Source organism: Chrysoperla carnea, chromosome 3 (genome assembly GCF_905475395.1).
Source record: "Chrysoperla carnea chromosome 3, inChrCarn1.1, whole genome shotgun sequence".
NCBI lineage: Eukaryota > Metazoa > Arthropoda > Insecta > Neuroptera > Chrysopidae > Chrysoperla > Chrysoperla carnea.
In genome coordinates, this window is record NC_058339.1 from 56,384,552 (window position 1) to 56,409,973 (window position 25,422).

The 25,422-nt window shown below is 28.9% G+C and overlaps 5 protein-coding genes across 5 annotated transcripts; 3 read left to right on the top strand and 2 right to left on the bottom strand.

Moving 5' to 3' along the window:
* The first annotated feature begins 2,510 nt into the window (after positions 1 to 2,510).
* LOC123296730 (uncharacterized protein F13E9.13, mitochondrial) lies at positions 2,511 to 5,052 on the top strand. Its single transcript, XM_044878340.1, has 5 exons — positions 2,511 to 2,599; positions 3,728 to 3,810; positions 3,877 to 4,017; positions 4,077 to 4,276; positions 4,728 to 5,052. The coding sequence occupies exons 1-5, from the start codon at positions 2,527 to 2,529 to the stop codon at positions 5,050 to 5,052; spliced, it is 822 nt and encodes a 273-aa protein (XP_044734275.1). The 5' UTR covers positions 2,511 to 2,526.
* Positions 5,053 to 5,107: 55 nt separating this feature from the next.
* LOC123296723 (putative protein tag-52) lies at positions 5,108 to 8,612 on the bottom strand. Its single transcript, XM_044878332.1, has 5 exons — positions 8,401 to 8,612; positions 7,837 to 8,189; positions 7,574 to 7,760; positions 6,273 to 6,841; positions 5,108 to 5,553 (listed from the first exon to the last, which is right to left on the bottom strand). The coding sequence occupies exons 1-5, from the start codon at positions 8,537 to 8,539 to the stop codon at positions 5,281 to 5,283; spliced, it is 1,521 nt and encodes a 506-aa protein (XP_044734267.1). The 5' UTR covers positions 8,540 to 8,612; the 3' UTR covers positions 5,108 to 5,280.
* Positions 8,613 to 9,971: 1,359 nt separating this feature from the next.
* LOC123296733 lies at positions 9,972 to 10,897 on the top strand. Its single transcript, XM_044878343.1, has 2 exons — positions 9,972 to 10,083; positions 10,386 to 10,897. Exons 1-2 carry the CDS (start codon positions 10,004 to 10,006, stop codon positions 10,867 to 10,869), a joined length of 564 nt encoding a protein of 187 aa, XP_044734278.1. The 5' UTR covers positions 9,972 to 10,003; the 3' UTR covers positions 10,870 to 10,897.
* Positions 10,898 to 12,109: 1,212 nt separating this feature from the next.
* On the bottom strand, positions 12,110 to 14,988 carry LOC123296724 (pre-mRNA-processing factor 19). Its single transcript, XM_044878333.1, has 6 exons — positions 14,862 to 14,988; positions 14,613 to 14,762; positions 14,072 to 14,547; positions 13,374 to 13,896; positions 12,493 to 12,697; positions 12,110 to 12,329 (listed from the first exon to the last, which is right to left on the bottom strand). Exons 1-6 carry the CDS (start codon positions 14,878 to 14,880, stop codon positions 12,185 to 12,187), a joined length of 1,518 nt encoding a protein of 505 aa, XP_044734268.1. The 5' UTR covers positions 14,881 to 14,988; the 3' UTR covers positions 12,110 to 12,184.
* Positions 14,989 to 17,062: 2,074 nt separating this feature from the next.
* Positions 17,063 to 20,574, top strand: LOC123294799 (transcription initiation factor TFIID subunit 6-like). Its single transcript, XM_044875953.1, has 5 exons — positions 17,063 to 17,424; positions 17,492 to 17,722; positions 17,798 to 18,184; positions 19,260 to 20,174; positions 20,429 to 20,574. The coding sequence occupies exons 1-5, from the start codon at positions 17,188 to 17,190 to the stop codon at positions 20,534 to 20,536; spliced, it is 1,878 nt and encodes a 625-aa protein (XP_044731888.1). The 5' UTR covers positions 17,063 to 17,187; the 3' UTR covers positions 20,537 to 20,574.
* Positions 20,575 to 25,422: the final 4,848 nt, after the last annotated feature.

Genomic DNA, 25,422 nt, shown 5'->3' on the forward strand with positions numbered 1-25,422 from the left:
TGTATAGTGGAACAAAACTTTTATCTAATAAAATCCATAGACTTATATAATCAATCTGACGGAGGCAGTTAGTAGGAATATTTATGTAGAAGTTTATTACTTGAAATATTAATCTTTCGTTGCTTATAATCTAAATCACATTGGCAATAAGTCTCTTGTGATAATATGTATAATATAATCAAAATGTTATAGTAATTCAGGAACGATTTCTCGGTACTGAATAATTTGACATAAAGTAGGAGTCGAATTCTCTATTTTGACTCCTTTTTTTATCACGTCATAAATTTGAAATGTAAACAAGCGTTAGAAATCAATAAAAAAGAAATCTTAAAGCATTAAGAACTTTCATAATAAATATTATATTAATCATACTATTTTTCTTATAAAATTTATTGTATTAGTAAATCAACGAATTTAATAAAATAAAATGTCTCCGTCTGTATCTAGTAATATACTTATAGGTCTATGCAAATAAAATAAACCCACTTGAATACTTTAGAATGTTCAATAATTGTTCATAATAAATAACATAAAACCAATTGTTAATTTTGTGAACACTCTGAAAAATTGTACCTAATTAATTAAATATTACAAGTAATTTTACGCTTATAGCAGAGAATTTGTTTACAACTGACAAAACCACAATTAATAAAAAGTTTACAAAACAATACATTTTTATATAATAGATTAAATCAATTATGAACTATTATTGAAAATAATGTTTTTTTTAAAAATCTGCATAAAAAACGCTTAATTACCTAAAAAGTGATGATCGATAAATATACTAAGTAGTTAGGACTAACAGTAGATTTATAAAAATTATTAAAAAAAATAAAAAATAATATATATAGTCAATTAAATATTTTGGATTTAAAAATATTATTTTAGAAAACACAAAAAATTGTGATATTTGATAAAAAAACAATAAGCTCAGCGATATATTTTTTTGTAAATTTTGACTGCCTTTAAAACTACGTTAGTCCCATCTAATTTCAATCATCACAACACAAAATTTACATTTTTTTGCTTAATATATGCGTTTAACACAAACAAAATACATTGTAGTTCAGGAAATAAGTTTTTTGTTGAGAAAAAAAATTTATTCCCATACGAAACTTTCGCTATATTTGGATTTTAGATCTAAAATTGAAGTAGTAGCAAATCATTTAAGAGAATGGGATTTTTTAAATTAGATGGATGCAATATAATCTTAAATTTCAGGGCTAATGTTATCGATTTGTATGAAATAATTTTTTTTCTCAAGAAAACACTTGATTAATTTTTCCTATACTAATTCTTGAAAAAAAAATAATCCTTATATTATGAAACGCATATTAATAAAATTAATTCTTATAGAATTGACAAAAATTATAAAAAAAAAAAAGAATTATAATCCTTTACTAATTAATTAATATATTTAAATTGCTTAAGCATATAAATTTAATAGTTAATTAATATATGTTTGAGGTAAAAAAAAAGTATGGAGTGGTCATTTTTAGATGTGTCGTGTTTTAATTTGTTGAAAATAATTAATTAATTGTGTAATACGTAGAGATTTTAAGAAATTGCGACGACCAAATAAAATATATATTATATTCTTGTGTGTGAACTTGTAGCGTTATGTACGTTTGATGAATATTGTAATAAGTATAATTGCTGAATTTAAAAAAAAAAAAAAAAAAAAGAAATATTTTCCTTTTAATAAGGAAAAACGATAAAAATAATATAAAAATTAAAATGTTATAAAAAAATAAATAATGAACTGTTATATATAATTTGTTGTCTTATTTCTGTTTATTCACCTTTTTATTATGTTTGAGAAAGTTACTACGTTTTTCTCGATGTGACCATGTGACGACTGCAATAATCGTCATTGGCAGAGGATTAATCGCTAACAACGGACACGTCAGCGACAACAAATAAATGGACGGAATTTTTATGGAATAACACTATGAAGTTAGTGGATAAACGATATGTCATTCACAATAGACAAGGGTAGATAGGTGACAGATTAAGTATCATCTATGAACACAATAGATAGGTTACTTCGATTTGTTTACATTATTTATAAATTATTATATTTGTTATTACTGAAGAAATACAACTATCTCACGCGCATATGTAAGTACACACACCTTTTTTAATCCAAGAACATTTTATTTTCTAGGATATTATATAAAGAGTGTATCTGGCCACGCCAGCAAAAAGTTGGGACTGGCGTTTTCGATCAATCCTATTTAAACCCATTCGAAATTTTGAATTAGAATAAATTCCTATTTAATATCAATATATTGAAAAAATTTTCCTATTAAAAAATAGTTCTAACTAATTTTCGTAAAAAGTTTGATTAAATATACCCTTTTTTGATTGTGGTAGAACTCTCTGTATTATAAATAAAAAAAATTTTATACAATTTTTGTGTTTTTATCGTAGCGTAGGGTCAAATACAAACACATTTAGACAATAATTATCAATTTTACAAATCAAATATTTCATATTAATTTTGATTTTGAGTTTTTTCATAATATGTCGTTTAAAAAATTGTTTGGAAATAAAAAACTACCGATAATTGGAATGATACATGTTGGAGCACTACCAGGTAATTAACAAAGAAAATGGTGAAAAATTTGGAAATATTAAAAACGTTTAAAACAAACATTAAATAAATACATTTGTAGGTTAAATTTTGAATTTAGTTATATTAAACAATGCAAAACTAAAAAGTGAATTTAGCATAGATTTTATGTTCTTTGGTCATATAATATTGCAATTTTGTGAAACACCCTATATATAAAAAAAATGTTCAAACTGTGAGTCAAAATTAAAATTTTATCACTAAAAGAAAACATATTTTATACCCGTAACGTTTAGAAATATTGATGTAACGAACAAAATTTTCGTATAGGTGTTCTTAAAACCACCTAATTAGTCCAATTCTATTTGTCTGTCTGTCGGCATGATAACTGTTTGTCAAAAACGAAAAGAGATATCAAGTTGAAATTTTTATAACTTACTCAGGACGTAAAAAGTGAGATCGAATTCTTAAATGAGCAACATGGGTTAATTGGGTCTTGGAGATCCGTAGGACCAACGCCGGTTCATTTCCCTAAATCAAGGTAGAGCGTTTTTCTGCGTCTTTTTTTCCAAAAATTGGAAAAAAAAGACTGCGAAAATGTTTTTCACATTTGGCATTTTAGCACACCTTGTAACATGGGGCCTGGAGCGCTCGCTCCACCCTTGGTCCGGCGCTGCGTAGGACCCATCTTAATTGTAAACTATAAGAGATAGAACAATCGTTTAAATGTAAAAATATTCTTTATGAAAAAATAGACAACTTTTGTTTGAAGTATTTTTTCATAAACATCTTTAATTGTTTATCTTCCTAGAGGATGCAAACTAGTCTAAAATATAATTTTCAAATACTTAGTCTATTAATTCACATTTCAGACCAAATTTGTCAGAATGTTGTTAATGTAAAGGAGGGCAAATAGAAAATTATTTTTATTAAAATTAATTTGACATAATTTTTTTTTTAAAACTTATCTAATATATAAAACAATTCAAGCTCTAGTATTCTACGCTGTCTATACAGGGTATGCCAACAATTAAGTCAGTCAATTCCTAATTTTCACTCGATTTTATCTTAAATTTGTCAAATTATATGGTTATTAAAAAGTGTTCATCCTCAAATCTTTTTTATTGAAATATAAGTTTGTATAATCAACAGGTACTCCTTATTATGGTAAAAGCTTCGAAGCGGTTGTACATAAAGCGTGCCAAGATGCTCATATATATAAAAAACATAATATTGTAAGGAATTAAAAAATTTTTTAATTAAAAAAAAAAAAAAAGCTATTGATTTTTAATCATTTTAAGGATGGTGTAATTGTAGAAAATATGCATGATATTCCATATGTAAAATCAAATCATTATGAACCAGAAATAATTGCGTCAATGACAAGATTATGTTCAGAAATTAAGCAAATTTTACCAAAAACTACTTCGTGTGGTATTCAGGTGACGATATTAAATATGATAACAGAAGAACTTGTTAAAAAATTATTATGTTTGAGCAGATATTAGCAGGTAAAAACATAGAAGCACTCGCTGTTGCAAAAATTGCAAATCTTCAATTTATTCGATGTGAAGGTTTCGTATTTGGTCATGTAGCTGATGAGGGTTATATCGATGCTTGTGCTGGACCATTATTGAGATATCGAAGCAAGATAGATGCACAAAATATACTTATTTTCGCTGATATCAAAAAGAAGCATAGGTAACTTAATTTATACAAATTTTTACTAAGAATTTAATGCGATTCTATGAACTCTCGAGGCAATAACAGCTAAGTCTCATCTTACAAGTAAATAAACACATTTTGATCGCAATCCATTGTATTCAAAGTCTTGTTATTCAAAAAATCAAGTCTAGAAATTGGTTAGATTCGAAAATTTAAAGAACCTTCGTCAATCATTTCCATCGTTGAGCCTTTTAATTTTTGCAATTTAGCTTCCGTAGTTGGTCAATCGAATAACATTGTTAAAAAAGTCTGGGAAACAGAACATTTTTGCAAAACTTTGCGAATTCCTACGAGAGGTCTAGAACGACTCGATAAATTCCAAATTATTAGCTGATTACAACTCGATGCTGGCTACATTTTAGCGACGTAAACAGATCTTTAAACCATTTCTAACGATATTAATTTATATAATCAATTTTCCTTGCAGTTCTCATGCCATAACGAATGATGTCAATATAATTGAAACAGCAAAAGCCGCAGATTTTTTTAAGGCAGATGGTGTGATTATAACTGGAAAAGGCACTGGTGACCCTGCTAATGACAACGAACTTCAACAATTAAAGGAAAATTTGAAAATACCAGTATTGATAGGATCAGGTATCGATTATGAAAATTTACATAAATTTCAAACTGCAGACGCTTTAATTGTGGGTTCAACATTTAAAAAAGATGGAAAATGGGAAAATGATATTTGCGAGGAACGTCTGACACATTTTTTAGAAAAAGTTTATGCTATAAGAGAAAAAATTTAAAAAACAACCAAAAATCTTTATTAAAAAATATCGTATACAAATAATATTTTTTTTAATGTTTGGGATTGTTGAGCAAATATTTAGAGCATTGATGCGCGTCATCCTTTAATCATGACATCATAATTCTTTAGCTCAAATCATTTTTCTTGATTACTGACGCGCTAAATATTTGCTAAACAATCCTAATGAGTATTAAAACAAGCATATATTACTCTTCATTTAAATTATTTAACGACCAAAAATACTTTTAATTGACTTTCCGACACCCCAAAAATATCCTCTTACTTTAGAATAAACACTTTCATCTCGAGGAACATGTTTTTGTAATCCATAAGCATTTATATTTTCATTAACTTGGTCTTCATCCTGTTGTTCCGTAATTGTTTCGAACGTGTGAATGTAATCCAAATTTCTACTTTCACAGGAATTCACACGTAAACGTTTTGCTGTTTCAATATTATCAACAGGTACATTATTATTTGTAACATTTTCTAAAGCTTTCTAGAAAATACAAAAGTTTATATGAAACACTTACACAATCTCAAACAAAAACCCAATTTCAGGAAAGCTATGTCTATAATTGAAAATGCAATTTTTAAGCAGAAACAAAGCTTTAGGATACCCAACTTTGTGTTTATACAGGTTTACAAAGTTATAATTGCTGATTTGACAAAATAAAATATAATTCTTAAATAAAACAAGTAATAGAGAAGTTGCATTCATTTTTCTTGCCACAAATTCATTTATAAATGAAAGAATAACACAGGTCAGCAAAAAAAAATTTTTGTCAGCTGCATGAGATATTTTTACTAAATTATATGTTTTAAAATGCGCTGATTTCAGAAATGCTGGCCATTTTTTTCTATCACGTAAGGTTTTTTTGCAAATTCAAAAACAAAAAATTGGTAAAAGCACTCGTTTAGTAATAATTATACAGTAGCCTGCAAGCATAGTGACATTTTTTTAAATAACGTGTTATTGTTTCGCGTCAAAAATTCGCCATTTCGTTTTAACACATGTCTAAGAACACTTGGATATTTAAGAAGAATACAGCGATACTCTAACTGTCGAAATCCATCAAGTCGTTTGGAAGATATGACATAATAAAGAAATTTAGAAACAAATAAACAAGATACGCGCGAAAAACATAATCGTTTCTTGGCATTAGGGTAAAAGCGCTAACGAAATATTTCTAAGGAATGAAAAAACCAATATATTACCTGTGGATATCGCCTTTTTCTATCAAATTGATGCTTCGGAACAATAGAATTTTCATCATATTCAAGAATATGACGTTTTCGTGCAGGTTTTCGTGAACTACTTGCTTTTCGTAACGTTTTTCTACATTCAATACATTTTTTAACAGCATCTTGTAATACAGAAATCCATTCAGCTACATCAGTGGCCGGTTCACAATATAAAATTAAATTTTCATTTTGGCATGTAATAGTGAACACACCTTTACTAGATACTTCGGTGATTCGACATTTATGTAAAGGTAAAATGCATCGACATTGTAACGAATTCGGATCAGATGGTTTCGATTTGACTAATTTACAATATAATATAATATCACTGAGGACAATCAAATACCGTTGACATCCATGGGCACCATTCTGTTGCATTTTCATAACAAATCCTTCTTTTATCAATTTACGTCCTGGTTTTACAACATTTGGTTTTTGATTGCATAAACTTCTTTGTAATTCCAATAAATGTTGAGCATTTTCTTGTTCTTCGACAAGACTGTTTATATGATAGGCGGCTCGTTCTACTTCTTGTAATGATTCTTTAAATTAAATATTCGAAAGCGTTTAATGATTTTAACTTATCTAGAAACTTTTCAGGATTCTAGCTATACATATGCATACATTATAGACTTGGGCATACTGACACAAAATATTAGACTCAAAGTCAGATTATCTATAAGGCAAAGTAGGCACCGTGTCTACCGGCGCAAGGTTACAAAAGAATATGAAAAGGTCACAAAGAAGATTCGAAAGAGAAAGCTCACAGCAGAAGAATCTGCGGAAGACATTACTTATTCATTATCTAGTCAGGAAACATTCAAAGTGAAATAGTATATCTAGTAATTATAACCAGAGTAGTGGTTGAATTCAGAAGAGATCAGAATTTTACAGCAATTTTGAAAGTAAATTTTCGTTTTTAAGCAATTTGAACAATGAAGAAGTTCAAAATAGAAGTATGTTAGTAACGATGTTTTAAAGTATAGCGAGTCGTTAATATGTCGAATTGCGTAACTATTGGATGGATAATGATGGCCACAGTGCTGGTCATCAGGGCGTTATTTAAAGAGGACATGTCTGACATTTTCCTTTCAATCGTTACGTCATTCGACTATTGCCAAGTCGCCATACTATAATAAATAATCCGGAAATTTTTACAATTTGAGTTCGGAACACCAAAAAAACTATATTATTAGAAAATTATCTTATAGAAATATATATCTTTTTCAGTTATCATCAAAAATGCAGTCTTATTAACGAAATTATTGAAATACCTTTTAATAATTCATAATCTGCTTCCGATTGTGTAGTATATGCTAACACTTCTTTTAAAAGTAGACGATACCTTGGAATTCTCTGAATTGGTGTGATTAAAAGTGCCGATAACTTTTGTGAAACTTCAGGACGACTTTCTTGGTTTTCCAAAAATTTCGCAAATTCGCGATTTTTACCTTCCAATTCCTATGAAAAAAATTTCATTAACAATTTTAAAGAAACGATATTATTAAAAAGTTTCAATAAAGAAAAGAATAATTACCTGTAAAAGTAATAATGATTTTCTATAATCATATGCATAAACCGAATAAATTTTAAAAAACGGTGCCAATTTTAGAAATGAAGCAGCTATGTTTTCAGAATCTTTCTCCAACTCATTAAGTAATTCTTTATTTACATTATAAATGGTATCAATACTTCCAAAAATTGATGTAAAACTATCATACGGTAAAATTTTTTTCTCTCTAATTGGGTTTATAAAATATTTTAAAATTAATTCCAACTGATGGATATATGTTTTTTCAGATGATAATACTTCATTAACCGCTTTTTCTCGTAAATAAACCCTTCTTGATTCTTCTTTGGACTTACTTATATCATCCAAAGAATTTACCACTAAAATATACCGCATTTTTAAAAGAAATTTAGTTATTCGATTATACTAACTACTTATTGAAAAGAACTAACAAAAATTATAAAATTCATTAATGAAATAATATAGTTATATACTTTTTAGTTAGTCATAAGTTAAAAATAAATATTAAACGTATCAAACGTAAAAAACAACGAATCATCCGTTATAAGATTTTATTTTTATAATTCTTACCTTTTTTACGTGTTCTAGCAGTAAGAATATTTCGTGCAAGAATTGCATTTCGCAATTCTGTTGCAAAAGAATTATGTTCTGGTGTAGAAATACATTCTTGTTTAATTATATCTGTTGAAAATTTTTTGTTTGCAGCCATAATTTTAAATGATTAAATTATAAGATGGTAAAAAACCGTTAAAGTTATCCTTCTTCTATTATGTTCAGTTACAAGTTCGTTACAAAATCTACTGGAATACACCTGTTTAAAATTTGTTAAAGGTACATGTTATTGGTGATTTTAAATACCTGTGTTTATCGCGCTTCGTTTTCTCCCTAAAATGTGTTTTACGTCTATATACATATAATAGAATGTAATAAGGCTGTATGTTCAATGTTTCATTTCCATTGAATTTTAATTCTTTAAGGTTTCAAAAATGAACTTGAAAAACACTTGTTTAAAGCATAGAATTTAAAGTTTTTTGATATACTTTTTTTTAGCAGGAAATTTTTTTCTTTTTTCCATTAATAGGATTTTATCTAATTCTATACCTATAAATAAAACTCGATTGAAGTTGACACTTTTCGAAGCTCGTAGAGAGCGCCCATAAACTACGTGGCTCTAATATTATAAAGTTAAGAAGCCATTTTGTATTATCTGAAACCAGGGGCGGATTTATGCGTAGGCAAAGTAGGCCTGTGCCTACGGCGGAGAAAAAATGGGGCGGAAAAAAACTATATCTAGTCACTATGTTCACAAATGTCACTATCCTGGAAGTTTTAGAACACTGCAGTAGCAAATTGTACTGCGGAACGTTCATTTTCATGCTTGAAACGTATCAAAACTTATTTGCATTCCACGATGAAAGAGAACAAACTTAATTCTTTGGTTATAATGTGTATTGAAGTTGAAACTTTGCTACAAGTTGATCTGAACAAAATCATCGATACATTTGCTGTTGAAAAAGTCCGGCGTAAAAATGTACATTGAAATAATTGAAAAATGAATTGTTTTTTTGTTTTGTAAATCTTACTTATGATTAAAAAGTTATTTCATTTATTATATTAAATATTTTTCAATTTCCAAATAAATAATCAGATTTTTGTTTATAGAAAAAGGCGGCACTTTGATGCCTGCCTATGAGCCTCAAATTCGTCAATCCGCCCCTGTCTGAAACTCTAACATTAAAAGTACCGAATGCTATTTTCATTGTGACAAAAAAAAGCTTGAATTGATTCATTCATCCCTTCTCTGACGTAGCTCAGCGTAGCTTTTGAAGTAATCCCCTCCCCTTCTTGATCCGGCCACGTGGTTTGTGGATGCTCCCCTATTACTTATCTAATTTTTTCAAGTCAAGAGTGGCATTCTAATCTATATATAGAGGTCGTGTGTCACATACAAGATAATTTTTTATATGCGCATGTGTAATTTGATTTTTAACGAGGGATATTTGAAAATATCTATTAAAAAATAATTATTGTAAAATTAATTTTTCTTACAATTTTAATAATTTTATATTCTATTCAATTAATGTTGAAAAATTTAATTTATTGTTGGAAACTAATTAATACCACTTCAAAAATAGTATAAGGTATATAAACACAATTGACAAATGCTCAAAATATGGCGTCATTGGTAGCAGATTATGGAACGTCAAGTGATGAAGATAAATCTGAAGACGAATCATCTGAGTCAGATGCTAAGTAAGTTAATGTTGCATTTTCGAATATTTAAATATCGAAAATATTATGATATTATTTTGGGGCTTATAATTTGAGCTTATTTATTTCAATACATCTAATTAAAAATTTAAATACATGCTCGTAGAATCAATCTCCAATTAAAATGTTTTATGTTGATTTAATTGATAAAATAGGAATATATTCCATAAATAAAAGTTACCCTTTTGTCCTGAAAATCACAGCAAATCACTAATATTTTTGAAACCCTTAGCATAGGGAAGTATTTTATGTTTGCGAAATCAGTCAGCGTTCACATTTTTCAGTGTAAAGTTGGAGGATGAACAAGAAACAAAAAGTTTACAATGTGAAAAATTACCAGCACCTTCATTTGGTACAAATTCAACATCCATTTTTACAAATCCATTCATAGAAGAAGAAAATGCTAAACAAGCAATTTTGGAGAAGCATGTCAAAATGGTAAACACCAGGGAAAATGTTAAAACAATAAATGGGAAAAAGATTTGTTGGAATTATCGAAAAGGTCGATGTCGTTTTGGAACAAAATGTACGTTTGCTCATGATTCTGACTTACAAAAAACAAACGAGGATATTCATGATGAGCAGCAAAACGTACAACAACAAAATGTATTGGTTAAAAATCAAATTGTTGCTCCAGAAAATCCTATACTCAAGACAGACAATAAAGTCAAGAAAAAACGACCGGGCTTAACGCAAGGTTTAGTGCCTGGCAAGAAAGTTATGAAAATGTACAAACAGTCGGCAACGTCAACTCGTACCTCTAAATAAAATCAAATAGTTTATAGATTTTTGTAAAAAAAAAAACACTCATAATATATTTAATATTTTTAATCGGTCGGTTTTTTTTAATCAATGCCTTTAAGGTGTAGTTTCATGCTGACGGTTGACGCTGAGTTTGAGCGTTACGTGATCAGTTTAGAATTTGCTAATTTGCTGCTATCTAAGGAACAAAACTAAAATGAGAGGATTGACAAGATTTGTCAAAAAAATAGCAGAAATTATATCGTCGCTGGTGGTCCCTTTGACCGAAGTGCATTGCACGAAATAAATAAATACGAACATACGAATAAAATACTACATAAATGAATCATAATTTTAAAATCAAACTCGCGCCTTACTCTCTTTCCTACCACGGTGAAAAAAGAACACATCTCCTTGTGTCCATGGAGATGACGTTGACTAAAATGGTATCAGTTATTGGTACTACACTTTTGTCAAATAGTAGATGCCTTGTTGAATATAATATTATCTCCCTGTTATTAGTAGCTTATCGTTTTATTCTCTGGATTGATTTTGACAGTCCTGACTAATAAAGTTTATATTCAGTTATCAAACGAATTATTTTTTGGCACTGATAAACCCACAATTGATAATTATATTTTCCAGCCATTGTGGATATAGTTGTTACCTTGTAGGTCATTAAAAATAAGGTTACGGAATTAATTTTAGTATGTATAAATTGAGATATCGATTTTCGACATAATAAACTTTTTTGTTGCTCATTTTTACAATTTGACGAAACTCTATTTCTTTCAACTAGGTGGAACCCTCATTGTGAGTTATTATTTTTATGTAAATATCTATATTTTATGGGAGAATTAAAAGAATAAATGGACTCTATGAGTTAAAAGGGTTTAAAGGTTTATATTGTTTTGCTGATATTGCAATATTTTTGTACATTTGAATAAGAGGAGCTAGGCTTAAAGTTGCCACTTCTTTTACTATAGTGGTAGTTTTGTAACATCTCATATCATCGGCTTAAAATGAAAATTTTCTAAAATTGCCATTATAACTGTTTTAAGTGCGAGAATTTTATTTTATGACACAGACTTAAATATAGTCCTACAAACAATTTCTCTGATATCGCAAATATTTCATGTCTACATGAATCGGGATGACTGTAAGACAGACATACGAAGTAAGTACATTTTTGATTACAGCTTCGTTAAATGTTTATGATATTTAAAAAAAGGAAAATAGTAAATAAATAAGTAAAACTTGACGTTGGAAATAAAAACTATATTTGTATTATTATTAAAAAGTTCGAATATTTAAAAAGTACACACAACACACTAAATTATAACTATTGAATTCCATATAATTTTAACGTTCGATCCATTGAAGTTGACGCAATATAATGTGCATGTCTACCAAATCGTACTCCAGTAGCGGCAGCTGTGTGATCATTAAATACTTTTAATTCTTGCCATTGTTTGCAAAGGTATACTCTGAAATAATAAAATACATTGATTAATATCACATTGACCTAGTTCAGTGTAGCACGCTCTGCCTAAAAAAAGCGAATTGTGATGTTATGACCGCAGTTGTCCTTTCTGCTATACTAAGATCTTCGAACTTTTACAAATTACATCCATAAATAATAAAACTTACCGAACATCTGTACCGGCTATGGCTAGATATGTACCACTTTGATCAAAGCATAAATCTTTTATTTGATAACCTTCGTCTAATTGTAATGTTTTGAAATTTTTCAATTTACGTAAATCCCATAATTTAACGCAAGCATCATCAGCAGCTGTAGCTAAATAGTAACCATTTTCAGAGAATGAAATACTTGTAATAGCTCCATAATGACCTTAAACAAAAAATAGTGTTCAATTTATTATATTTTATTTATCTCGATTTAAAAGAATACTTAAATTACTATTTTACCCGTTTTTGTATACAGATTAAATAATATTTTAAGCGTAGTTTCCTAGAATAATATGACTCAAAAGTCATAAAAGTCTAGGTGTTTTTTTTTAACTTGACGTATACGTGATACTCGAAAAGTAAGTTTAATCGAGAAAAATACTTCAAACGAAAAATGTTAATTCAAAGGCAGACATAATATATACGGTTATTGAATTCGATCTAAGTTTTAAGGTTCAATTAAAATCTCACTTTGATTCATAACTGGCAAACATTAGACGAACAATTGTTTGGGTACAATTTTTTAGTCTGTTTTTTGCTAAACCATACGGTTTGCGGAAAAATGTTTCGAATAAAAAATTTACTTTTTAATCAATAACAACTTTCTAATTTACAGTTTTCGTTTATCTTTTACCAGTTATGGAGTAGAATGAGCTTTTCATAGAACCTGAAAACTTAAGTTTAATGTCTGCGTAAGATGTGCGTCCATACACCCAACATTTTTTGCTTGAAGCTTTTATCGCTTAACCTATTTTTCCAATTTCAAGCACACTACAACTTAAAAAACATACCCCTTATAAGAAAAATTAAGAATATTTCATTGAATTCATAATATTTACCTGGGAAATTTGCAACATTGCTCTGTTCTTTTAAATCCCAAATTTTCACCAATGAATCATCAGTACCAGTTCCAAAAATTAATCCATCAGGGTGGAATTGTGCCGTAGTTAATGGAGCATTATTTGTATCAACCACCTTTGTCAACAATCGTCCGGCACGTATATCAGAAAATGCCCAATGTTGATCTTCGGATGTTGATAAAACATAATCACCAGTGGGATGTAGCGAAAGTCCCGTAACTGGACCTTCATGAAATCTAAGCAGTAATGTTGTTTGAGATGTTGGAACATTCCATACACGGATTGTTTGATCTGGTGAAGCAGTAACCACAAGGTCTTCGTCTGGATGATATAAAACTCTTGTTACTTTCTTTGTATGGCCTTTTAATATGGCAACCACTTGTTCGGTGTCTTTATTAAATATAGTTGCATTGCGATCAGCACCACCTGTTAAAATCTTACTAGTATTCGATCCGTGAATATCTAATGCTAATATTCCAGGAATACCAGCTGAATGGAGACCCTAAGATATTAAAAACGTAATTAATGTTCATTCGATTTAAAACTTTTATAAAGACAATGCTTCGACAATTTTTGTGATTTCAAGAGGAAATTTTTGGTAATAATTCGAACTATTTAGATTCTGTAATCTCAATAGATAAAGGAAAAAGACAAGCATGCATTGAAATAATACTCACTGGATGTGAAGCGTAAGTTCTAAAGGAACGTAAACTTTCTTGTGAGACCAATTCTTCTGGTACAGATCTACCGCGACGTTTTCTTTCTTGTGTTAAAACTGTCGCACGTTCTTGCAATTGTTGTATAACTTCAGGACTCATGCCAGCAGCTTGTTCACTAGGTTGAGTTGCCACTCCACCAGCTTCTGCAGCAACAGCTGGTTGTTGAATACCAGCACCCGCAACAATACCTGCTTGTGGTTTTAATGTGGCCAACGCCTCTCTGGCCGCCGTTACTTCTTTGTTAAGGCGAGCAATAACTCGACAAGCTGCATCGTGTTGATACAATGCATGACTAAGTTCTTGTCGAGCAGTTTGTAATTGCTGACGTTGTGTGAAACTATGTAACATAACAGCATCCCATTCATCTTGAAGTGACTTTAATGTTGCAGGAATACTTGTTGCACTGGGCGGTTTTGGTTTTACGATAGGGGGTGCTAAAAACACAAATTTTATTTATATGACGATAAAATTAAATTTTTTTTGAATATATTTTACTTACTTTTGATATCTATAAGCTGTTCTTTAGTAAGCTCTTGCCCACTAATTGGGTCAACCCCATTTTCTACAATATACTTTTCAATTAATCGTCTTTCAAATATCGCACCCGAGGATGGCGACACCACTGGGTGTTCTGGTACTTCATTAGAAACTACAAATGCCGAAAAATAATATAACCTCAATATTATTCCAATTACTTATTTTAACCTATAGTAAAATAATTTGTAATTTTTATAAACCAGATACTTACTCGCACACACTAAAGACATTATTTTTCGATTTCAACTATCCAATATTATTAATAATACACTTTTTTTAAACTTATCAAATTAACTAAAGCTTACTTGTCCATTTGTACCAACTTGTTTAGTTCAAAATAAAATAAACCATGCGCGATGCGCATACAGATATTTGTTTCCATAGCTAATATGTTTTTTTAATAGCAACCGTTATTTGGCCCCCAATAAAATTTTTTTTCGGGTTAATTTTAATTAATTATAAATCTTTTTTAATCCATTGTTCGTCGTTTGTTCTTCATTGTTTAATCATTAAAATTATTTCTTCGATTGTTGTTTATTTATTATTTATTAAACAATTATTTCATTGTCATTAAGTTAGCCCCCCATATTATTGATTTCCACTTTTTACTTCTTTAATCAATGTATTTTAAGGGATTATTGATTCTCGTTTATTATTAGAAATTGTTGGTTTATAAATATTTCAAATTAATTAAGTATTGATTTTTTTCATTAAATAAAGAGGAAAAAGTGGAAATCGTTATTATGGGGGATAACTTAATAACAAATAATTGTTTAATAAATAATAAATAAACAATGATCGAATAAATAATTTTAATCCTCAAACAATGAAGAGCAAACGACGAGCATCCGAAAAGAAATTTTTTTGGGCGACAAATTACGTTAGCTCTTTATATCCCATGAATTTTTTGTTGTTAAAAATGAAACCATTGTCCCGAAAAATTATTTTATGCTGTATAAAATAACCATTATTCATTCATATTTATTTTAGGTGAAATATGTACACATATACATTATAATTAAATTTTTTAAATTATTATTATTATTTAATTTTAGACCTACCTTTATCTTTTAACAAAATATTATTACAATTATTCATTTATAGGTAAGTTTATTAAAAAAAAGGTAAGTAAAAGGTATGTATATTACATTATTAATAAGTATAATATGCCAAAGGTAGAGTAGTGGCTAGCCAAGTCGCCTCCGATTATAAAGTATTTCGGTTCGTATATAGCAGAGTCCGTATTAATTTTTTATTTAAGTTATTATGCCGAGGTAAGGTCATTTTTTTTTTTTTTTAGATAATTGTTATGAGAACCAAAAGCGACAAATAAGTAAGAGAGCGATGTATATTTTATGTTATTTTAATTCCCACCCCCTGACAGAAGAGTGATTTATGACAAAGTAGGAAAATTGGATCAACATAATTAATTTTCTTTGTGAAATAACATATTCTCCTATTACAAAATCTTATAAAAATTTCATTTAACAAATAAATTTTAGCATGTACAAAAAAACAAGAAAATAAGTTATTTTTTTAATATTTTGTAATAGGAGAATATGAATGAGATAAACTATTTGACATGTTCTCCTATTAAAAAGTTTCAAATTTTAGCATAACCAAGCCATTTTTGTAGATATTTTTTAATATTTTGTACCAGGAGAACATGATTTTAAAGAGTGAGATATATTTATGATTATTATTTAAATTCCCACCCCCTGACAGAATTATGATTTATGACATATGTATAACTTACGTTATTTATAGCAAGAGGGTGGATTATATAGATAATTTAAACTATAAATAGAGTGAAAAATGTTAACATCAGGAAAAATTCATTAATTTAAAAGTAAAAATTTTAACTACACCCAGTATTCGAACCAGCGTACCTTGGTTTGATAGGCAAATACTATACCCACAGAACCACCCACCTTATAAAAATAGTATAATTAACTTTATACTTACCTTTACTAAATAATTAATTAATTGATAATTTTGTTCTGAAAGAAAAAATAAGATAGAAAATTAAAAAAACAAAACAAAATTTAAAATATATAACAATTTTTATTTATTAATACCAAAAAAAAAAATGTTTTAAATTTTCATGAAAATAGGGTTTCTGCCAACATTCGAAATATTAATCTATAAGCTTTTTTGAATAAGATTCAATTGATAAAATGCGGTCCTCGGATTTTGCACACTCTACTCTATCTAGCGTCTGCTCTAACAGAGGAAAATATGGTTTTACAATAAGATTATTTTCGCATGGTAAGCTTTCTTGTTTTTTAGCAGTCTATGGTTTAAGTCAAACATCACAATCACAACTCAGATCTATGGTCATCACAGGTTTGCATTTCAAATGTTAACCTCATAAAAACATAAATATATATTTGTATTTTAAATAATTTTATTATTACTGAAAAGTTCAAAACTGGTTGTTTTTGGGCATATTTCAGAATTCAGTAATAATATTAATTTAGTAAAAGTAGAATGAAATTTGTTTTGAGTTGAATAGTGCCTCTTGGTAAATAAACAAAATGAATGAAGCCGATTTATTGTATGGGACTACACTTTCATTGGAATCTATGAAAGTGATAGCTGAAAGCATTGGAGTTGGTAATTTACCAGATGATGCTGCCAAAGAATTGGCAGATGATATATCTTATAGATTAAAATTAATAATACAAGATGCAGCGAAATTTATGCATCATGCTAAACGAACGAAATTATCAACACAGGATGTAGATCACGCTTTAAGGGCGAAAAATGTCGAGGTATTTTTAATGTTGTTTTTACCCTTACAAACATAATAGTTTTAATGACTATTTATACCATTTTTAGCCTCAATATGGATTTTTTTCGCCTGATTCGGTTCCTTTTCGTTTTGCTTCCGGTGGCGGCAGAGAATTACATTTTGTTGAAGAAAAAGAAGTTGATTTAAATGAATTTTTACAAGCACCACCACCCAAATTACCCTTAGAAGTGACACTACGTGCTCATTGGTTGTGTATTGATGGTGTTCAACCAACTATTCCTGAAAATCCACCACCCGTATCGAAAGAAATACAAAAGGTAATTTATTTTTGGATTCCGTAAATTCCTTGTTATCTTCACTTTGAATCTTGTTTGATTATGTTGTTGTTGTAGATTGAATCAATAGATCCATTGAGTAAATTAAATAAAAGTTCAAAAGAAATGGCTGGTAAGCCAAGTACTGGTAAAGTGCAAAAGTTACGTAACGTTGAAACAGTACATGTGAAACAATTAGCCACACATGAATTATCCGTTGAACAACAATTATATTATAAAGAAATAACTGAAGCATGTGTTGGTTCAGATGAAGGACGTCGTGCTGAAGCATTACAAAGTTTAGCATGTGATCCTGGTTTACATGAAATGTTGCCACGTATGTGTACGTTTATTGCCGAAGGTGTCCGTGTTAATGTTGTGCAAAATAATTTAGCACTCTTAATATATTTAATGCGAATGGTAAAAGCATTGCTGGATAATCAATCTTTGTATTTGGAGAAATATGTAAGTATTAAATTTCGATTAGGTCTAGCACACACAATTCCATAAGCAATTTATAATCAAACTTTGACTAGTTACCAATTGACTGAGTTAATTATTGAAATATCCTGCGTGGAAATTATTTTCTACCACTAGATGAAGCTACCTTCAAATTTTCTACTCCCTACCTTTTAGTTTTGGAGAAATGGACACCAAAGCTTTGTCCTAATTTGCACCTTCAAGGGCTAACAGTGATGCTTACAAAAAATTGTTTCAAATAAAAGTGGATTATTATTTTATAAGGAAGATTTTTTACATTCAAACTTTTATTCTATCTCTAATGGTTTACAAGATGGGATCTAGGATCCCCAGACCCAATTGACTTTTATATTGCTCATTTAAAATTTCAAATTCATAGTTTACGTCCTGAACACGTTATAAAAATTGAGCTTGATATCTCTTCTCGTTTCGAGTTATCATGATCACGGACAAAAGGAAATATGTGATATTATGAACAGCTATACCAAAATTTGGGTCTTACCATCAATATTTCTAAGCGTTTAAAACTTGGGACTTAAAGTATGTAGGAATATTTTAAACTTCTAAAAAATCTATAGGGTAACCAAAAATTACACTCTCGGATAATACATGTTAATTGATTTATTATTATTTTCTTTTTTTACGTTTTTTTATAATTAGAGCTTATGTTCAAATAAAAAATGATGCTAAAATTAAAAGTACACGGATCTTCTTGATATTTTGTATAGAGTCATAATTTTTAATTGCGAGTAATTTTTCTTAGTAACATTTCGCCAACTTATAAAAAAGAAGGGTAGTTTACCAAAAATAAAAATATTGATTCAAAATTTTTGGTAACCCTGTACATTATTAAGAAGTTTTAAATATTCCTACATACTTTTCATAATAAGCAAAACTTCTTATAAAGAGTGACTTTTTTTCTTAAAATGCAAAATAAGGAAATTTACAAGTATAGTTACCTCTATCTGGGGACACACTATATGTAGGATATAAAAAGTTCTCCATTGCGATTTTTATTATCATCGTAGCCAAATAATAATTAAAAAATTTTGTATTTTAGCTACACGAATTAATCCCTTCGGTATCAACATGTATTGTATCACGCCAATTATGTATGCGTCCTGAATTAGATAATCATTGGGCATTACGAGATTTTGCATCTAGATTAATGGCACAAATATGTAAAAATTTCAATACAAGTACTAATAATGTACAGACTCGAGTAACACGTATGTTTAGTAAAGCATTATATGGTGAGAAAACACCTTTATCTAGTTTATATGGAGCGATTGAAGGTCTTTCTGAATTGGGCACAGAAGTAATTAAAGTATTTATTGTGCCTCGCATTAAATGTATATCAGATCGAATTGAAGGAATTAATTACGTTGCTACGGCGAATGTAGATAAAATAGCTGCTGGACATATAAAACATCTAATGGTGAAAATCTTAGCACCAATTTTGAAAACAATGCGATCACCTCCCGATGTTATTGAAGAATATAAAGCTGAATACGGAGCTTTAGGAGGTCCTTTACAAATGGCTGTTATTAAAGCACGTAGTCAACCGGCAGTTAGTAATTCAACCATGGTTACTAATGCCGTAACATCAGCAACGTCTGTTATAACAGGTGTGACATCTGTTAGACCACCTTCGGTACCAGGATTAACGAATACAAGTCTAAGTACTCCCGGGCGAACTATTGTTATGGGTACACCAGGCCAAGTTAGGCAACAAACACCCACGAATCAAAAATATGTAATTGTTGCTCAACGACCCCAAGCTCCAAATACACAATTAGTATCGACATCATCGATACAACAATCTGCGCAGCAATTAAATACGGTTGTTAAATTTGTAACTACGTCGAATACAATACAAACACAAAAAATTGTACAAGCTCAATCGAAAGTGGTTGTAATGGGAGTTTCTTCTAGTGGTGTACCGACTGTATCAAACACTACCACACCGAGTCAGGTAATACAACTTTTTTTTTTTTTTTTTTAAATTTTAACCTTCTTCAATTTGCGTAGATCATGTATTTAAATTAGATTACAAACAGTAGGAAAATTTTATATAGTAGTATAGTTGGGCGGGGTGGGGAGATAACACGAGTTCAGGAAGGTTAGGATGTAGCAACATGTTATTTTTTGTAGGAAATTATCAAGTTGCTAGTATAGTTTTCCAAAACTTTATTTGTTGAATTTTATACTAAATCAAAAAAATTTCAGTATTCTGTTTCAGTCGTCGGTGGAAATAATATCCCAACCTTTAACAGTAATGACGAAGTCGACAATAATATCAGTGAAATCATCAATCTTGGAGAAAATGAAAACTGAATTGGAAGATTTATCTAGTTTTTAAGATAGTTTTTATATTTATGTACAAAATAAAAATATTATAATTATTTAATTAGTTTATTTATTTAAATTGTTACTTTCATGTCACCCACTCAACGGAAATTCACTCGTAGGCCTGAGATTCATTGTACTTTAAAAAACACATTCATGATGTCGCATATTCTAGATTATTTAAAAAATTGGTCTTCACATATTAACCTTAAAAAAGCCCTCTGGAGATGAAAAGCAGATTTTAAAACTTAAAACTGGTTATACGTATATATAGAGGATGTGTGGCGTTCATATAATATTTTTATACCATGTATATATGAAATATACATAGTATATTAAGTTTAGTCTCAAGTTTGTAACGCTTAAAAATAATGATGCTAGGAAAAAAATTCACCTAATTAGTCCATTTCCGGTTGTCCGTCCGTCCGTCCGTCTGTGGACACGATAACTCAAAAACGAAAAAAGATATCGAGCTGAAATTTTTACTGCGTATACGGGACGTAAAAAGTGAGGTCGAATTCGCGTACAGCGTACTCAGGACGTAAAAAGTGAGGTCAAGTTCGTAAATGAGCATTATAGGTCAATTGGGTCTTGGGTCCGTAGGACCCATCTTGTGAACCGTTAGAGATAGAACAAAAGTTTAAATGTAAAAAATGTTCCTTATAAAAAAATAAAAAACTTTTGTTTGAAACATTTTTTTGTAAACATCACTGTTTACCCACGAGGGCGTTAATTAGGTGCAAATTTTATAATATGTACTATACTTGATTATCAGTTATGTATGTGTCACATGTTTGTATGTGTAATGTAATAAAGAAATCAACACTGACTATGCATGGTATTTCAACAATTAACTCAGTCAATTGTTTGTTTTCACTTGTTTTTAATCTCAGTTCATGTACGAAATATTTACTTACCAGTTCTGTCTTGTTTGTGACTATTTTTAAATTCATGTTTAAAAAAAAAACTTATGACTGCCACATAATTCCTGTATTACAAAAAGCTATGAAAGTTTAACATGTGTACTTTGTTATTGAGTTACGCTATTTGATCTCATAATTACCAAATAACAATATGTCATCAGATAAGCACTCTATTCTATGAATGGCCTAAGCATCAGCCAGTCAGTTCATTAAATGTTGTAAAATACGCTGTGGATAAATATCATTCAGGACTTGTTGAACGGCGCCGTTTAAAAGACAATTCTGTTAACTAGTACTGTAAAAGTAACGAGAAATTGAGTACCCGTATGTATTCGTTACTAAAATAATCAGTACCCGTTACAATTGTATCGTTACGTTACTAGTTACTTTTGATACATATTACCTAAAATTTCAATTGGTAAGATTTCAGTTATAGCTCAACTGTATAAGTCAAAGTGTATATATTCTAAATAAAAAAATTGAGTAACGAAAAATGCGAGTAACGAGATAAATTTTTGAGTACGTTTCAGAATCCGGTACTAGATGGTGTACCCGTTACTCAGTACTCGGTACATACGGTTTGTTACTCAACTGTTAACGGCTGAAGTACTAAGCTAATTGACTGCGACATATATACGCTTATATTGACTTGGTGTAGAAAAATTTGTAAAGCAATTACGCGAATAAAAATGTGTACTTTCGTCACAAATTACCGAAACAAATTTATTTGTTTCTTTTTCAGCAATTTTGTCTATATACAGAGATTATGTGACATTCATTCGATCATAGATAATTTAAAAGGTGAAGAATACTTTATTCAATCAATATTTATGATTGTATACAATTAAAAAGAAATTAAATTTGTACAATTGAAATCATTTCAATTAGAAATCATAACATAAAACTCCACATTGAATAATTATTGAACGAGTCCTGCTCGAATCTAAAATCGAGTTCAAAATAAGATTTTAACTACATTCATTTTATTATTTGACTAAATCACATTTATACTAAGTGAACTATTTTTTTTTATTATTAAATTACCGAAATATAATTATTAATTAATTATATATCTATCACTTTTTTCTATATAATTTTAAAAAAATTTTTATTTGGTAGTTAGGTAAAATAATATTTGCAACATAAAATTAATTTGTATTATCTGCTGTTTATTTATTAATCATTGATTAATTCTTTTTGAACTTCGGAAGAGGCACACATACATAAAGCTTTATTAATACAGGTACAAATGTTTAATTTGACAATTTGAAATCCGGTATAAAGTAATGTTTGATATACCCATTCAAGTAAAATATTACTCTCATTACAAAACTAAGTCTTCTTATTGACGACTAAGATTTTTCAAAACCTTAGATATGTTATTTTTGCCAGTGTTGAAAGGTTTATTTTATTTCTAAATAGAACCCTCTTCAACAAAAATAGTATAGTTTTCCCTCAAAGAAAAATGTGTACGAACGGAAGAGAGAAAAATTTAGAAAGATAATACCAAAGGCCAATAAAGCCGCCGCCAACTCGCTCTGTTATACGTACTATAACCATAATAGTATATACAAAACATGTGTTGTCGTCTGCGCGCTTGATTGTAGTTGTAATTATTATTGGCTGCGAGATAGAGAGAGAAGGACGTCTACAATTTCTGTTTCTTTCTATCTGGTCAAGAATTGCTTTTCGTATGACTCCACAGCTCTATGGTATTATCTCTTACTTTTTTTTAAGAACAGCTCTTAACTAGAGAGAGTTTAGCGATTAAACGTACATTTCCATAAATTTTAATAACCGGGCGACATTTTTAACGAATGTTTTGAAGCTATCAATTTTATAAGCTTTTACAAAGCATACCATTTTGTATTCAGATTAAAACCAAATTATCCTTCCTTCTCAAATTACTTGATGCATGTGAATACCATCGAAGATATAACATTTGGAATAAAGTGCCGGTGGTAATTGTCGGTGGTAAATGGTTAAGCATTTTTTACATCGACCCTACAAAGGAGATTTAAAACCCTGCAAAATATTTTTTGAACTTGGCATGTTAGCTTTATGCGCTAAATTTTTGATAGTTTACGAAATTTTTATGATTTATAGTTAAGATTATTAATTATTGTCTACCACGATGGTGTTTCGAGAACGACATTTTCATGAACAGGTACATTTACAAACAAAATATCTCATTCGAATTGAAATGAATAAAGGAACATTTCTTTTTTTGAATTTTTAAATTCCGTTGTAAAAAAAGAATTATTATTTTTTTGAATAAATAGACGTTGTCTAATACCTAACTTTTGTAACTATTTACAATTTGAATATAAGTACAATCATTTTTTTCTATCATTAATTAAGATTGAAGTGGAGATTGAATAAATAAACATAAAATTCGCTAAGTATTTATAAAATTTACATTCCTAGTTTGGCACAGTAGATGCGAATTGGACGTTAAGTACGTTTTGAAATATAAAATTGTATAAATCAAAATTAAAAAATATAAATCATAAGTTCGTAGTAATGAAATCGACAGTTAAGCTTCTTGCAGTCATATATTATGATTTTCTTTAAGGTATTTCCAAACTATTACTAGGATGTCAAGAACTTCGCAAAATTATTAGTTAAATAAACCCTCCGAAATCAGCTGATTTTTTTTGAGAATTTATCCCCATGCCGTTTTTGAGAAAATTTTTTACGAAAGTTGGAGAAATTTAACATGCTTCTTCATAAACGGTTGTTCTGAAATTCGACGCATACTTTTGTCAATTCCTTAGAAATATTTTCCGTTAAAACTTTGGGAGAACGTCCATCGGTTTGTTAAGTTTTTTTTATAAAAATACATTCTTAAATAATGTTATGTGTAATTTTTGGAGAAAATTTATAAAACTTTAATTTTTAAAATTATGTAATCATGCAACTTTTGATTATGCTACACGTTCAGTTGCATTTTTCTTTTTAAAAAAATTACTATTGCTCTGTTACTACCCGATCAGCTGATATAATTTGGAAATACCTTAATATTTTATCTACGTATAGCAAATTTTGAAAGATGCTTGTCTAAAAGTGGCAGCACCTACGGTTTCTAACAAATTAAAAATGATTGTCTTTCATTTTATTAATCTTGTTATCAATTAGACTTAAAATTAGCCAAACTAGAGTAATGTAATTTTAAATTATACAAAATAGAAATTAATAACAATTCACCATTTTTATATTCAAAAGTACATAAAAAGTGTTTTTTTTTTTTTTTTAAGAAACTGCATACGAAATATTTCGAGATTATTTGAAATTCAAAAATTTCAATTTTATTGCATTTTATTTTGAATTTATGAAAAGTTTTTTAAAATGAGTTTTGACATTATGATAAAGTGAAAAAATACATTTTTTTTAAATATTTGTTTTATAATAAAATTTAGCTCAAAAAAATATTTTATTTTGAAATTCTTAATTGATTTAAGTGCAATTCATTTTTTACACAATTAAACTTCGATTGTATAACATTTTTTTGCTAACAAGTTAATTATATATTTTATTAATACTGGTTTATGTACAAAGTATAAATAGGTTTAAAATTTTCTGACTAGAAATATTACATTGAAAATATTTCCATTAGACATATTTCTGATAAGATATGTTAATTTACGTTTAAATTTGGAAAACCAGCAAATTAATTTATAATATTTGAATATTTTTAATGATCATAGAACTCTTTGGACGAAGATATTATAAATTATGACCCTTATTATCCTTAAATAGTTTTGATATTTATGTACAATAAATGAAAATAATTTTCACCGATGTGGCAAATATCGTAGATATTATCGATGGCTGAATCTGCCAATAGATTCAGCCATCGATACTATTTTTATAATTTTTATATAGAGCAAAATGTTACATAAGGGTATCTAATATCCCCCCCCCCCCAAGGTTTTATTTGCGGTCATTTTG

Bases quoted from the DNA above. Each gene is read 5' to 3' on its own strand.
- LOC123296730 (XM_044878340.1), top strand. From the start codon at position 2,527: ATGTCGTTTAAAAAATTGTTTGGAAATAAAAAACTACCGATAATTGGA. The intron at 2,600-3,727 runs GTAATTAACAAA...TATAATCAACAG, and splicing joins ACATGTTGGAGCACTACCAG to GTACTCCTTATTATGGTAAA. The intron at 3,811-3,876 runs GTAAGGAATTAA...AATCATTTTAAG, and splicing joins TATATAAAAAACATAATATT to GATGGTGTAATTGTAGAAAA.
- LOC123296723 (XM_044878332.1), bottom strand. From the start codon at position 8,539: ATGGCTGCAAACAAAAAATTTTCAACAGATATAATTAAACAAGAATGT. The intron at 8,190-8,400 runs GTAAGAATTATA...GGTATATTTTAG, and splicing joins TGCTAGAACACGTAAAAAAG to TGGTAAATTCTTTGGATGAT. The intron at 7,761-7,836 runs GTAATTATTCTT...TTTTTTTCATAG, and splicing joins AATCATTATTACTTTTACAG to GAATTGGAAGGTAAAAATCG.
- LOC123296733 (XM_044878343.1), top strand. From the start codon at position 10,004: ATGGCGTCATTGGTAGCAGATTATGGAACGTCAAGTGATGAAGATAAA. The intron at 10,084-10,385 runs GTAAGTTAATGT...CACATTTTTCAG, and splicing joins TCATCTGAGTCAGATGCTAA to TGTAAAGTTGGAGGATGAAC.
- LOC123296724 (XM_044878333.1), bottom strand. The intron at 14,548-14,612 runs GTAAGTAAAATA...TTGTGTTTTTAG, and splicing joins ACAGCTTATAGATATCAAAA to CACCCCCTATCGTAAAACCA. The intron at 12,330-12,492 runs GTAAGTTTTATT...TTATTATTTCAG, and splicing joins ATAGCCGGTACAGATGTTCG to AGTATACCTTTGCAAACAAT.
- LOC123294799 (XM_044875953.1), top strand. From the start codon at position 17,188: ATGAATGAAGCCGATTTATTGTATGGGACTACACTTTCATTGGAATCT. The intron at 18,185-19,259 runs GTAAGTATTAAA...TTTGTATTTTAG, and splicing joins CTTTGTATTTGGAGAAATAT to CTACACGAATTAATCCCTTC. The intron at 20,175-20,428 runs GTAATACAACTT...AAAAAATTTCAG, and splicing joins ACACTACCACACCGAGTCAG to TATTCTGTTTCAGTCGTCGG.